General features: G+C 33.0%; 1 protein-coding gene across 3 annotated transcripts; it reads left to right on the top strand.

Annotated features, from left to right (window-relative positions):
- The first annotated feature begins 9,037 nt into the window (after positions 1 to 9,037).
- LOC116160684 lies at positions 9,038 to 10,611 on the top strand. Of its 3 annotated transcripts, XM_031473949.1 has the most exons (3): positions 9,038 to 9,457; positions 9,506 to 9,606; positions 9,653 to 10,611. In XM_031473949.1, the coding sequence occupies exons 1-3, from the start codon at positions 9,232 to 9,234 to the stop codon at positions 9,674 to 9,676; spliced, it is 351 nt and encodes a 116-aa protein (XP_031329809.1). In that variant the 5' UTR covers positions 9,038 to 9,231; the 3' UTR covers positions 9,677 to 10,611. The 3 variants fall into 3 exon arrangements, with proteins under 3 accessions (XP_031329809.1, XP_031329808.1, XP_031329807.1); XM_031473948.1 differs by having other exon boundaries at positions 9,043 to 9,457; positions 9,509 to 10,611; XM_031473947.1 differs by having other exon boundaries at positions 9,047 to 9,457; positions 9,506 to 10,611.
- Positions 10,612 to 14,322: the final 3,711 nt, after the last annotated feature.

The raw sequence follows: 14,322 nt of genomic DNA on the forward strand, positions 1-14,322 counted from the left end.
ATGGAATCGATCCGAGCCGAGCTTTTTGACAGCTTGACTTGGCTCGAAATTATGGATGTCCTCCAGCTCGGATTCAAAACAATGGTATTTGCAATTGAAGATTGAAGGTTAACTTCAAGTAATTTTAATAAGTAGACTAAAAATAAATCAAACATTATACAGGATGAAAATTTTACTGAATATGTCTTTAAAACAACGTTTTTAAGGGAGCTTCTTATGGTATCCAAAATTATAAAAACTAATTTATTTAAATTTGTGGTCATATTTTTCTTAAATAGCAACCACGAGTTTTTATTAAATATTCTTAAAGAGTACCCTTTGTTGGATATAGCAGCATTAAAAACTTATTATAACAAAATCAAATTTAAGAGAAAAACTCAAATTAAGGCAAGTAGTTAAATAGTTAAAATAAATTTACTAGTTTGATCATGTTTTTTATGTTATCATATTAAAAAAATGCATTGATTAATCATAGGTACTTCTCGAAAAATAGTGCTTTCCATTTAAAAAGTGATCCTCTTAGTTCTGCAGACGCCTCTGTAGACATTTTTATGCATGTACATTTACTTAAATTGTCTTAATGATTTTTGACACAATAAACTGCTTTCACATAACTAACAAAAGAATAACGTTTTACTCACCAAACACTAGTGAAATTATTAAATTAATTAACACAACCATTTTCCTTAATTTTCTCTTAAATTTAAACTCCAAAAACTTGAAGAGCTTGAGGGTCAGGGGAGTGGCGAAACTGTGGTTTATATCCTATACCTTGAAAACTCGTTTGAAAATATACAACAATGGGGGTTTACAGTATAGTTGAATTCCGCAGTTCTAATTTAATAAGCGTGTACCTGAAACCATAAAACATTTTTTTGGACAGTAAAAGTTTATTTAAAAATAGAGGCTGATTAGCAAAAAAATAATGAACATGTGCGGTTTTAAAGGTTTATTCAAAACGATATGATGGTGGCGGGCTCTGTGACGTAATAAGCCCGACCAATCAGTTCCTAGAACCATTCAGATGACATAACGACTTGGCAATATTGCAGGAGACTGGCATTTATAACTTGCGTCATCTGTCACAGGCACTTGTCACTTTCGTGCTAGATGCAGTTAAACATCCCACTCAAAACGTCAAATGTGACAAACGTCAGACCCTCGCGTAAGGTTGCCAGCTCACTTCTACGTGATTGGTTGTAGGTTTGTGACGTATTTAGTCTGAAACTTTTCAAATTCGGACTAAAAACACAGCTTTTCAATAATTTATTTTGGGTTTATTTTACTCGCAAAAAAAATTGAGGACACACGGGTCTTTTTATTTTTAATGTACTTTGTGGATCAGAAATAAAAAATGAAGGCGGGATGACCCCATTGTTAAACATTTATCAAATACCTACTGGTTTCATTGACACCTTTCAATCTGAGTACAGAACTGTAAAATGTGGTGTTCCGCATGGAAGCGTACTTGATCCCCTTCTATTCCTAATGTATATTAACGGTTTGGTTGCTTCTTTCCCCACGGTTAAATTTACCTTATGTGCAGACGACCCTTTCCTGTTCATTCACAACAACTCTTCGGTACTACATATTGAAGACTTTGAAAGTCTCTCTCTTACGGTAATGATTTGGGGTAGTGGTGCTGTTATAGCCAAAAAGTCTTCATCCATTTAACTTCTGAATAAATTAATTTAGGCTGCTAGAGCGAGCTGCTCGACTCCACTCGCAAAAGACACAGGTCGGCTCGTTTACCACTCGAGTGGAGTTCAGTTCGAGTTCGTGCCCATCCCTGCTTTCATGTTGGCATCTCGAAATGAACGGGGGGCGAGTTAATTGGAATCTTTTTACACCAAAATGCAGAAAAAAGTATTCACCTGCCTGCTAAATGTTGAAAACGGTTATGCAGTAAAGTAAAATCGTTACTGTTTTGGCATTTGCAAAGGTCTACCAATAAAATTTTCTAAAGACCATATAGTATCATCTTTATTGCTTGTAAAAAATTATACTATTTGCTTTAATAGCGTATACACTTTCGAACTCGGTGACTAACTTTTTCGTCTGGCAGCCCAAGCATTATTCAAATGTCCTCGTATAAATTTTAACAGGCGTATGATGTATGGGCAGGTCCCAAATTCTTGGATAAATGACGTTTTCAATGCAATTAAATTTATAGCCGTGCATAAATTATGACAATAGTTAACAACTATTCTCTGTTTATTTACAGCTACTGCAAAGTGAATCTATTAGGAACGTCACCTCTAACGACCCGTAAACTTTGAGACATACCCATATATGTTCTAAAGAATTATCCTTTGTGTACCATTAAACAGTAAGTTTCGTCGATCGGTTAGCGTGTCCAACTGGTCAAAGCCAAAATAGATTGACAGACATTTTTGTTATTAATTAAATTAACGCCCGAAAAAATAAACGGTACAAATTTAGGCTGGGTTCCCCACTGTGAAGCCGCATAGTAACGGCTAACGGTCTTTATTTTAAAAGTGCGATATATTTATTATTTTATTATAATTACGACATTTTTTACTGACGAATAAGTCAAGTTTGACACAACGATGTAATTATTAATGAGAATTGTCGTCGATATTCGCTATAAATAGAGATTAGAAAAGTTTTATGAACTCCATAACAATCTAAGTAGCTAATTTCTAATCTATAAAACATTTCGCTTTACAAGATTTATGGAGTCAACTAGTACTTGCATCAATTTCTAGATTACTTTTACTGCCTTATTATACCTTAGACCTGTATTTCGATCCTTCTAACAAGCTAAACATGGCAATTTTGTGACATGCAATTATAAACATCACCAGTGCAACTTTTCGTTTTAAAAATCATAAATATTTGATTTTTTTCTTCCAACGCTTTCTCGTCGAGCTACAAAAAATTCCTCGGTACAATACGTGAAATGAGAAAGGTGATTAATCTTGATCCAATGTAGGGATGGGGCAAAAAGAATTGAGAATAATTAATCGCTTACACAGAAATATTCCTAAATATTTTTCTTTTGATGATGAATGGAATGCACAGCAGGTGTTTGACGTACACACGAAATTTGAATAAAAAAAAAAGTATGTGATTTGATGAAAGTTCAATTGAATGTAAATCGATTTTATTCAAATTTTCTTCAATCGTAATCTCGACGGTAAGAATTTTATTACAGCTAAAATAACTGGCGCTTTATAAGGTAACTCATCAGACGTTCTTCGATATTATAATACCGCTAACCTGGCACATTTTATAATACTCCCTTGCAATTGGCTTCGAAATAATTTAATCAAATGGCATAATAAAAGCAAAACAAGTTGTAAAATTATTAATTGAAATAAATACAAATCGATATGAATGCAATTATAGTTTTTTCTTCTTCTGCATGTCTAAAACCAGCTTCACGAGTAGCATCGCTAGCTGTCAGTTATTTGTACGGTGTTCAACGACAAGTAGGTACATTATTATTATATGAAAAATGAACAATAGGAAGATCCGCGAAAAGAAATTTGAAATGTGGTATAAAATCCGGTACAGAAAGATCTTCGAGTAAATTCTAATATACGCAATATTGTAAGCAGCCACAAAATCACAAAGCTCATTATACCTATATTGGGAAAGTCTGTGCATCCTAATATGTAATTAGATGAGGTTAATTTTATTTTAATCTACCTTAGAATTTGTACAATATAACTCTTTTAGTTTATTATACCAAAATTTCTCACGGAAGCAATTTTATAAGAAACCAAAGGTTGCCATAATTTGAATTTAATCATCGGAGTAATTATATTATTTACACTAATTAATACATCAAACGTTGTTTTATAATTTCTAATTTTATGAAGATTATGTAGCAGATTTGTTCAGTGTGAAAGTAGCTATATGATGATTGATGCAGGAAATATGTAAACAAGAATCGCATACGATTTTCAGTTGGGGAATTTTTTGACACTCGGAAATGTGACTTAAAATTCGGCTCATATTCACATAGCACTGATCCTTAAACTCGTAGAAATCGATTGGTAAGGGTTTGACATTGCTGTCTCTTTTCGTTCTCGAGTTACGTCGGCTGCCAAAGGATAAGAATAGCAATTGTGGCACTGTCCACACATTCGTCTCGTTAGTCGTGCTGGGGTGGTTTTTAAAAATTATGGTAAATATGAAAGAAACTCAGTAGCCAGGATTAACTTCTGAAAATTCCCAAGGATTAACTATTCTTGGACGCGAGAAGAAATATTCTGACATGAAAATTATCCGGGTCGCACAAAGGATTCGAATAAACATACAATTAATTGATTGACAATGGCAAAAATTTATTCCGGAACACATGAAATGAAAAGTTAGAGCAAAATTCCTGAAAGAAAGACACATTAAATAAACGGATTATGCCTTCCCCATGTAATTTAATAAAAGTTGTCTATAATCTTATAAAAACACGACTAGTTCCGACGTTTCCGTCATCTTCAGGTAAAAAATAAAAGAGTTGGTTGTAGTTAACAATAATTCAGGTAGTAGAGTAGTAATTTTAAAGATTCAAAATACTTGTTTTGTCGAAAAGAATAAACGGAAATATAAAAGACGGGACGGAGTTTTTTGTTGTTAATAGCATTTTAATTAAAACCCAATTAATGGCAGGTTGGTTGGACTTGGAACCACACGATTAATGTAGAAACATCATTGCACACGAGGGTCCCGTGGGGTTTGTTAAACGGGTTAAAAATTGAGTTACATTTCAAAAATCTTAGGCAATACGGTGAAGCCGGAGTTGGAGATCCATGAGGAAGAGCAAAGTTGAATTGGTTATAAAATTAAATTAATAATTAATTGAAAAACCTTAGCCAAAGCAAACATTTTTTTGGGGACACGGTGGTTTGGTGTTAACGAGTTTATAAAGTTTTCTTATATGAATTAGGAGTAATTTTCACTTACGAACAATTACACCCCTGGATTTTCAAAACTGTTTTTCTATTGCGACAACGATACTAATTTTACGACTACCAAAACAGAGTTCAATCTCCTTTTTAGTTTCACGGGCAACAAACAACGACGTTGACATTTTTAACAATAGCTTTATCCCAATGAAATACACTGGCGCGCTTAATTAGTTTGTCCTTGACCGCGAACACAGCTGTTCGGCTTTAAGAGATGGAAACACGATTTCACAAGGGTAATGTTTTTTACTTTTTCTAACTGTACTATAATCCTTTTTTGTTTAAATGTGGTTTCCAAAACAAATACTTTTAATTAATTCACTTAGAAATGTGAATCAGTCTCAGTGAACTGTCAGACTACACACTGATGATGCTGATAATAAAAAAATCGAATAAATTTTTACTGCTGAATACACTCTGATCACGTCGAGAGTTTATACGTGCTTCAAATACCAATTTTTTTTATGGGCCACACACTGGTCACTTCGGTTGCTAAAACGCGAATGAATCCCAAATTTATCGGAATGCCCGCTCTTTATTTCTTACTTAATTAATGACAACCTACAAAATGGGGAATTGCTAACGTAGACAGACATATTTGATCGTTAATTCGTTACTGAAATCCTGTCCTACGAATGAAATAAAAGCTAGGATCAGTCCTACACATTTTTCAATTATGCCGAATTTACAGTTTCCATCACGCCGGTTTTGCAGTTGTAACCAAATAGACCCAATTAATATGATCCCCATTCCAGATATCTCGTCGCCTAGGTTTCCGAAACTAATTAAGAGATCAAATATTCCAATCAATTGAAAATACGCAGAAAGGACGATCGTCATTTCAATCACGGTTTACGAATACTATTCCACTAATCAATTAATTTATGGAAAAAAATGAATCTCTTAATTTTCTTACCCCTATAGAATTGATATGATATAATAATAAACTCCTCTAACCCTTAAACTCCCAAAAATTCTAGCTTCACAACGAAATTTTGAAATAAAAAGTTAAATGCAAATTTAGAGCTACCGTAAAATTTTGCCAAATGGGCAGGGAAATAGATTCTACACTAGAGCAATAAATTTTAAATCAAAAAGCATTTCATTCTATGATTCTATGCTATTACTCGTACATTTATACAGGGTGAGTTTTTTCCCATGTTTAGTATGGTGATCTCGTAAACCGTAAGAGATGCAAAGTCGTTTAAATGGGAAAAGAATTTTATGTAGATTCAGTTTCCCTTCGAGAGTTTCTTGTAACTGTACAAATAACGAAGTTATGGTCAAAAAATCTAATCTAATAAATCGAATAAAGACGTTATTATTATTATTATTAAAACCGAAAAATGCACTGATGTTTATTTATTTTCAAAGATATCAGAAAGTAGCTTTAACAAACCCTCAGTAATTTTCTCTCAGCTTTCGGATGGTGCTAAAATAAAATTTTTATCACTTGTGAGTTTCGAGTAAATCACATCAACTTTCTTATTTATTATAGACGCCATATTGGATTTTTGTCATTCGATAGAAAAAAAAATTACAAAACCAGCGATACTAAACACTTAGTATTTCATTTGGGATTAAATTTGCATTTTTGTCTCGAAATTTACAATATTTCTTACGGCAATAATTCCATGGCCGTGTCGATCTCGATACGAACAAATTTGGTTGCAATCACAATCAGCCATGGAATTATTGCTGTGAGAAATACATTGTAAGTTTCGAGGAAAAATTCAAGGCTCATTCCCAAATGAAATACGAAGTATTTGGTACTTATCCCCGATTGTATGATTTAATTCCCTATCGAATGACATAAAAATCCAATATGACGTCCATAAGAAATAAGAAAGTTGATCTGATTTACTCAAAACTCATAAGTGATAAAAATTTTATTTTAGCACCATCCGAAAGCTTAGAAAAAATTACTGAGGGTTTATTAAAACTATTTTTTTGATATCTTTGAAAATAAACGAACGCCAGCTCATTTTTGAAAATGGCATTTTTCGGTTTTGTGACCATAACTTCCTCGTTTGTAGAGCTACAAGAAACTCTGAAAGAGAAACTTAATCTACATAAGATTGTGCAATTCTTTACTAATTTACCTTGTATTTCTTACAGTTTACGAGATCCCCATACTAAACATCGGAAAAAACTCACCCTGTATATAGTACAATTCGATAGTGGCTGTGCTAAGTTAACGTACATTCTAAACTGAGCCTTTAAATGAAAAACCCACAGTTCTTCTTGCCCAAAGGAAGAAAAATTCAAAGATTCCAAATGATCTCAAGAGAACTGAGCTTATTGGTTTTTGGTGTTTGTTTCTACGTATTTTTACTATACCGAATTCGGCAATCTAAAATGTGGAAGCACATTTTCACCGGCCAATTAAAAATGTCACATTTTTAGATCGCCAGATCAATCAGATTATAAAATCGGCACTGATTAAAATGGAGATGAATCCACAAAAACACCTAATGCCATTTGTATTACGAAATTTCGTAACATTAACGAACAAGTTTGCCGATACCTACTCATGAAAAGCTATTACTATAAATTCAACGGAGATTTAAATATTTTTAACATTTACATAGGCTCCTCTGCCGAAACAGTAATAATAAATTGTTATGTCGTAATTAAATTAGGCGACGTATCTATCGGATGGTGCTAAAACTGCCAAATCATCTCAAATTATTCGTGTCCCACATACCCATATTTTAATCTTAGATTTTAATTACAAATTTCGGACGTTTCATTTTTGAATACTTTCGAGATCGGCATTTATGGGCACCGCCATTCATTATATAAAAGGGAAATGTAAAGTGCAGGTTTTGTTTACTGTTCTTTTCCGCGCCATTACGCTTAATTAACTAACAAATTTTATCCATTAACTACTTAGCCTTAGAATCTTAATCTAAAAATGTTAATTACTAACCGTATACGTTTCGTTAATTACTCGCTATGCATCTCAAGCGTGTACGATTTGATGGATGTCTTTGGCGTAACAGACCTTTTTGCATTATACCCATTTTCGAATTCGTTCAAAAAATAAAGCCACGAATCTCAAGCATCTGTTCCATTGAACTTTACAAAAGCTTCCTAACAGTGTTTTCTCAGTTTAAAATGTCCAACAACGTGATTAAGCGTGAAAATATAAGTTCCTCGGCCAACGTTTTGATGTGCAAGCAATGGTGGAAAGTGTGTTGGATGTACGGCGATCAAGAGAAGTATTACCGCCAGTTATATGCGAAACAACGAGAAGTTGCAGCGATGGAAAACAAGAAATGCGTAGATAAACCAATAGCTGTTACCAACAACGTACCGCTTCGAGATCGTGAAATTACCTGCAGGGATGAAGTTGCTACAGACTCCCCAACTTTTAATAATGGCGATACCCCAACACTGTACGACTGGAACACCGGAACTGACGAGTGAGTAAACATTTTTTTTTACATTTCCAGTTTGTAGCACTCTGAATTAATGAACGGGGAGTGTCGCATGGTTCCTTATTAGGGTCGACTCATAGGTGTATCGTAAATAAGTAACTGGAATTTAATAATTTTTAGAAAATTGTATGTATTTACTTTGCACTGTTCGGACTTCGTTACGTAGATTGATTTAAGACTGGTACTGGTGCGTTTATTATAGATGATCGATTATCTGCCGTCACTCCAGAGAAACTCAGAAAGAGAATTTTTATTATATTTATGTGTGGCCATATTTTCTTATACCGACTTCGCCATATACGGATTACGTTGTCGTAAAAAAAGCAACGCTATTAATATTAATTAATTTCTATTATGTGTGGCGTGTAGAAAATCAGAAAACCTTTACCTGAAGATGATAGTTACAAAAAGGATTGATGTTGTCTGCTGCCTGACGTCGCGTCGTTTCCTTGTGTTTTACAACTATGATTGAAGCGGAGAATCTGGATTGTGAAATTCAAGGCAATCGTGTAGGTATGCTACCTTCAGTTTGTCTGTCATAAGAGTTGATGGTTTTTTCTTCATTTGCATTTTCTTTCACCCTAAAGTATCATGGCGCGAGTAAATTACTTCTCACGGGTGTAGTCGAGGGGCGCGCAAACCTTTAATTATGGTGTACACTTTCCCTTTAAATACAACTTAATTGGATTGTTAATTACCCTTAAATACTTTAAATTGTTTAAATACTTTTAATTCTATTAATTATAGAATTAATTCTATTAATTATAGAATTTATTCTTTAAATGTTCTTTGAATACCTTTGAGTATCATTAAATAGTTTTAAATGCGTTTAAATACTTTTTCAATATTTCAATATGAAAAGAACTAACGAAGTTTTGCGTGAGCTAACGAAGTTTTGCGAAGACGTTGTTCGCCCCGAACGGCAAAAGTTTACTTCATTATTCGAAATTTCAGTGTACAAGCATAATCATAATAATAATTGCTCCGTACCCAATATCGATGGTGAATATATCGAGGAGAGCCCAAGCGACGAAGAGATGATGGAAGAACTCGTGGAAGAAGTTGTAGAAGAAACATCAGGTACCTAATAAACAACTTTTAAGCCTAATTTAACTTTTAATATTTTAGAAGATGATGGAACCAAGCAAATAGAGCAGCAAAGTAGTCAGTGTTTTGAAGACGAGTATGAAGATGATAAGGACCAAATAGATATTGACGACAATTTTCTTGTAAGCTTACCTGATTACATAAGAAATAATGAAGAAGTAATTTCAGAAAATAGTCAATATGTTGTCCTAAAGGGAAGTAACCTCGGAAGTAACAAAAAAGAAGTTAAAATTAAAAAATCTACATTGTTGTGGTTTTTAATCAACCCAGAAAGAAAGCTAAGTTCTGACAGAATACAAAGAGTAAGAGATGTAAAAACGAATGTTAGTTCAAGTTCGGGTGTAAAAGTTAGAAGCAATCGAACTAAGAAAAAAACAGTAACTATTAGCGAAACAGATACGGAAGATGAAGAAAGCTTTAAGTCAGGTTCATCCGATGACCAATGGGAAGAACAACATGACGACAACGATGATGATTTAGAAAGTACAAATGTATTAACAAATGGTGACTGGATTCTGGTAAAGTTGCCAGGCAAAAAATGTTTTAAGCACTTTATTGGACAGATTTTAAAAATTAATAAAAGTGAACTGACAATAAAGTTTTGTAAAAAATACTCTGATAATAAATTCAAATGGCCAGAGAAGGAAGATATTGCTGTTGTGAATAAGAAGGATGTAATCAAGCAGATTCCCCAACCAAATTTTAATTTTAAAAATAATCGTTTATTGTTTTTCACTTTTAATGTATCGTTTGCGGGATATAATGTTTACTAAAATGTAAGTTATGTAGATCACGATACTTAAAAAATGTTTCTATTTTAAATATTGCATGGTACAACGAAGCATGAAATAAGGTAATCCAATTTATTAAGCACATTTTGATGCCATAACTGTGGGATGAAGAATGTTTTACATTAAAGTTTTCAACACTTTGCGCACACTTTTGATGTTAAAAGGTAGTTACTTTCAAAGTTGTCGGTCAAAATCTCGGTCAAAATTGATGCCGTGTCTGGCGAAATGCCCTGTAATTGGCTTACCCTTGTTGTACTATGGTAATATTCCTTGAAGTTACAGATAGTGTATACCCTAGCATGTACATTTAAGTACATATTAAATCCATTTCAGTGACTTTTAATTATTTAAATACCTTTTAATTTCCTTAAATACGATTTAGTACTTTTCAATATCCTTTAAATACTTTGAATATCAGAAATAATTTTAAATTCTTATTAAATATTTAAATATTCTTTAAATATAATTTAATTACTTTAAATACAAATTTATTGTTTTAAATACCAGGATATTTAATTATGGTGTACGTTTTGCATTCTACTTGCGCACCCCTCGGGTGTAGTTACATTAATTTTAATACCTGTAATGCTAGAAGCATCCGCTAGGCTATATACCTTTTTTTTGTTACGAATTATTTCGTAATTCGTGTTTTGTTGACATATAGTAGCCGTAAAATGTGCAACTTATAAGAACTGGTTTTTGAAAAAAAGTGACAGTGTAAAAATAGTATCTACCAATTTAAATGTTCCTATTGACAAGAACGAAATACCATTACGATATATTTTAATCAATATCAATTTATTTTCTGAAATTACACCTACTAGGCCTGTCTCATGGATGAGTTTGTAAATGAACAAAGCGGGATTGGTCCAAAAATTTCAATTTATATAGGGGAACCTGCGTTACGGAGGCTCTTCAACAAATAATAATAGCGTGAACAATAATAATTCTACGTAATGGAATAAATCGTTACAGGATATTTTCAAAAAGATCGCCCTTCAGACACTTTATAATATAATAATAATCTGTAAATAGAAAAACCCGATTGTAATTATTGTAGGTAACTGATAACGCCAAATTTGAATTCGACTTGTTTATTTAGCAGTTATGTCGGGGCCGTGATTGTGTGTGTGTACATCGTAACGTTTGGTGTTGAAAATATTTTGTGGGGGTTGGATTATGGTGGTGAAAGGACTATGGAGGATGCCGCCGTCCAGAAAAGGTAGAATTTAGAGTGTAGTTTTCAATAATTCGTTTTGAAATCGCGCTAATTTTGAAATTGCCAAGCTTATTGTTTATTATAGCAATAAACGATTACCTAGTTAGGAGCTATAGGCAATTAAAATTAAGTATTGTTTATATGCACACATGCGCATTTGTTAGAAAACAGTGTAAGGTCCTAGTCTGAATTGTATTCTTTCCTCGGATTGGGGGGTATATTTTGAAATGAATGTACCCATTATCTTATGACATGTCATCCAATGATGAATCACTATTTCAAACGCGTTTGATTCATCTTTTTACCGCTTCCTTGTTTTCTAATGGGTAGATTAATACATTGCGTGTACAGGGTGAAACTACGAAAATTTCTATCTTGGGTTATTAGGCGGCAACGATGGGAGCTTTATAGGGGAATCGATGTTGTCAGTCTGTCCGTCCGTGAACACCATTCTGTTCAAACTATCCACAGTTGACCTATCTACCACATGTATGTTACAAGCCCATTAAAAATGGGCCAAATCCAATAACTCCCGTCTCGACCTCCGTAGTTCTGCCGCTTTTTTAGATCTTCTTTATTTATTTATTCATTTATTTATTTAATCAATTTGAGTTGCAAACAGGACAAACCTAAAATAGCAACTACATCGTATTGAAAAAAATATAAACCAATGGTAAATGTGACATTCCACAAGCATAATCAAAATAAAAGCTTAAATAAGGTTAACAGAGTAAATTAAAATATAAATAAAATATTAAAATAAAAATAATTATAATTTTAAACACATAAGTGATAAATTAGTATGCAGGACACAAGTGATGTGCTACTTAAATTCAACAAAGAGTAGAGGCAAACAAAATGTAATTACGTACGCAGTATGAAATAAAATTAAAATTAAGATACAGTAAAATAAATGATGTATGGCAAGATAGTAAATGCGATGCGACGTGTAGAAAAGGAAAAAGGATAAATAACGAAGTTAATAAACCGAATTAAGAGATTTCAAGTAATATTTTAAATAATTTCTTTTTAAATAAATTAAAGCTAAACGAAAAAATGTCCAAATTTCGAAAAGCATTGTTATTAAACAACAAAAACATTCTATTCATTGGGGCATTATAATAGAAATTGGTTCTAGCTTGAGATGATAGGAGAGGCTGTTGATGACGAGGGACATAGGAAGGAGTAATCATTAGAATTTTGGAAAGTAAGTAGTTGTCAAGAAGGTGATTGATAATTTTATATAAGCACATAACATCAATCTTAGTTCTATGCAAAGATAATGGACAGATTTTAAAGTTGACACAGGCAGTTTTATAATCCACATATTCAACATTAAACTTTTTTGAAATAAACTTGAGAAAAGTTTTCTGAGTTACAAGCGCATGAGTACACACGGGAAAGTAGGTAAATTTAATTTTCAGAAGGCCAACTCCTACGATGGCTTGACTTTAACCAATAATACCTCAAAATGAAACTTTTCTTTTGAGAATAATTAAATTCTCGAGGAACAAGTAGGGTGTCCGTACCAGTGCGATACGTAACTTGCGAAATGATTTTTATATCCTCAAACAAAGTATTTTTTTGTTAATTGATACCTATTCTGTGATACTTCTTACGTTTTTAAATTTTTCTCCTTGTGTTTCAGACACTATAACTATCGACAAGACAGTTCATATTAGAAAGAAGGTTCGGTGTAAGATCAATTATTAAACTAGTTTAATGAGGGCCATCCCGTTATAGGAGATGAAAAGGGGTAATGAAGGGTATCAAAAAATATGTATGCCTCAAAATTCTATCCTTTGGCAGGTAAACACTCTGTATCTAAAAACAAGTACGCTGTTAATAGTTCTTGTTTTTTTAAATCTATACTTACTATAGGTGGTAGACTGGGTAGGGTAGGTCCATAATCTAAATGATATTAAATCACCCGCAGACCTTAACATGCTGTGTGCAGGGTAACGATAGTTGTAGGAAATAAACATCGGGTTCGGGGTTATATTGGGGAAATTCTTCTCGCAATTTTCTTCTTGCGTTTTAGTGTATTTCTGGACCTACCTTTTCGTACGTTTAGTTGCCAGCTAGCTCAGGTAAAAATGGGTGACAAATTTGGAAAAGCACTAACTAAAAATGTAAATTGTAATACTCCAATCACGACTCCAATATGTTTTGGAATATTTATGCATCTTTCATATAGGCCTCTCTTTGGACATTTTCACTCCCTCTGTAGAAATTACAACAGCGACGCTAGTTCCAAAAAGCTCATTAAAACTGAATTACGTTTATTACGTTTAAACAGTGAGATAAAAGAACAAATCCTTACAACCTACTTAAACCGAACAACAAAAGCTTCTAACTGAAGTGAAATATTCCTGGAAATCAATAATTTAGCCTATTTTAGAAATTAATGCAAACAATAACAATGAACAAATTTAAATTACGAACTAAACATTGATCAATAGTTCATTACATACGAAAATATACGCGATTGCAGTTAACATTCAAATAGCTCGCACTCTCAAACGGAAATTATAGAGATTATAAAATAATCGTACAGTTATTCGGATCTACTTAGACCAAAAAGGGTCGTTAGTGATTCCATTGTAAATCAACCCTTTAAGAGAAATGCTTTGCACTGTACTTAACTACAGTTGTACATCAGAAAACTATGTCCTAGCGCCTATAGCACAAATGAAAAATAAGTTGAAAAATGTAAAAAATTACATGGCCTTTTATAATTAATAATTTTCGGAAAACAATGGACAATTTCAATATTGAAAATGGAAAGTTTCATCGTAGAACATTTCGGCTCAAACAGTCACGTAAAA

The sequence above is a fragment of the Photinus pyralis genome, unplaced genomic scaffold (genome assembly GCF_008802855.1).
Source record: "Photinus pyralis isolate 1611_PpyrPB1 unplaced genomic scaffold, Ppyr1.3 Ppyr1.4_LG1, whole genome shotgun sequence".
NCBI lineage: Eukaryota > Metazoa > Arthropoda > Insecta > Coleoptera > Lampyridae > Photinus > Photinus pyralis.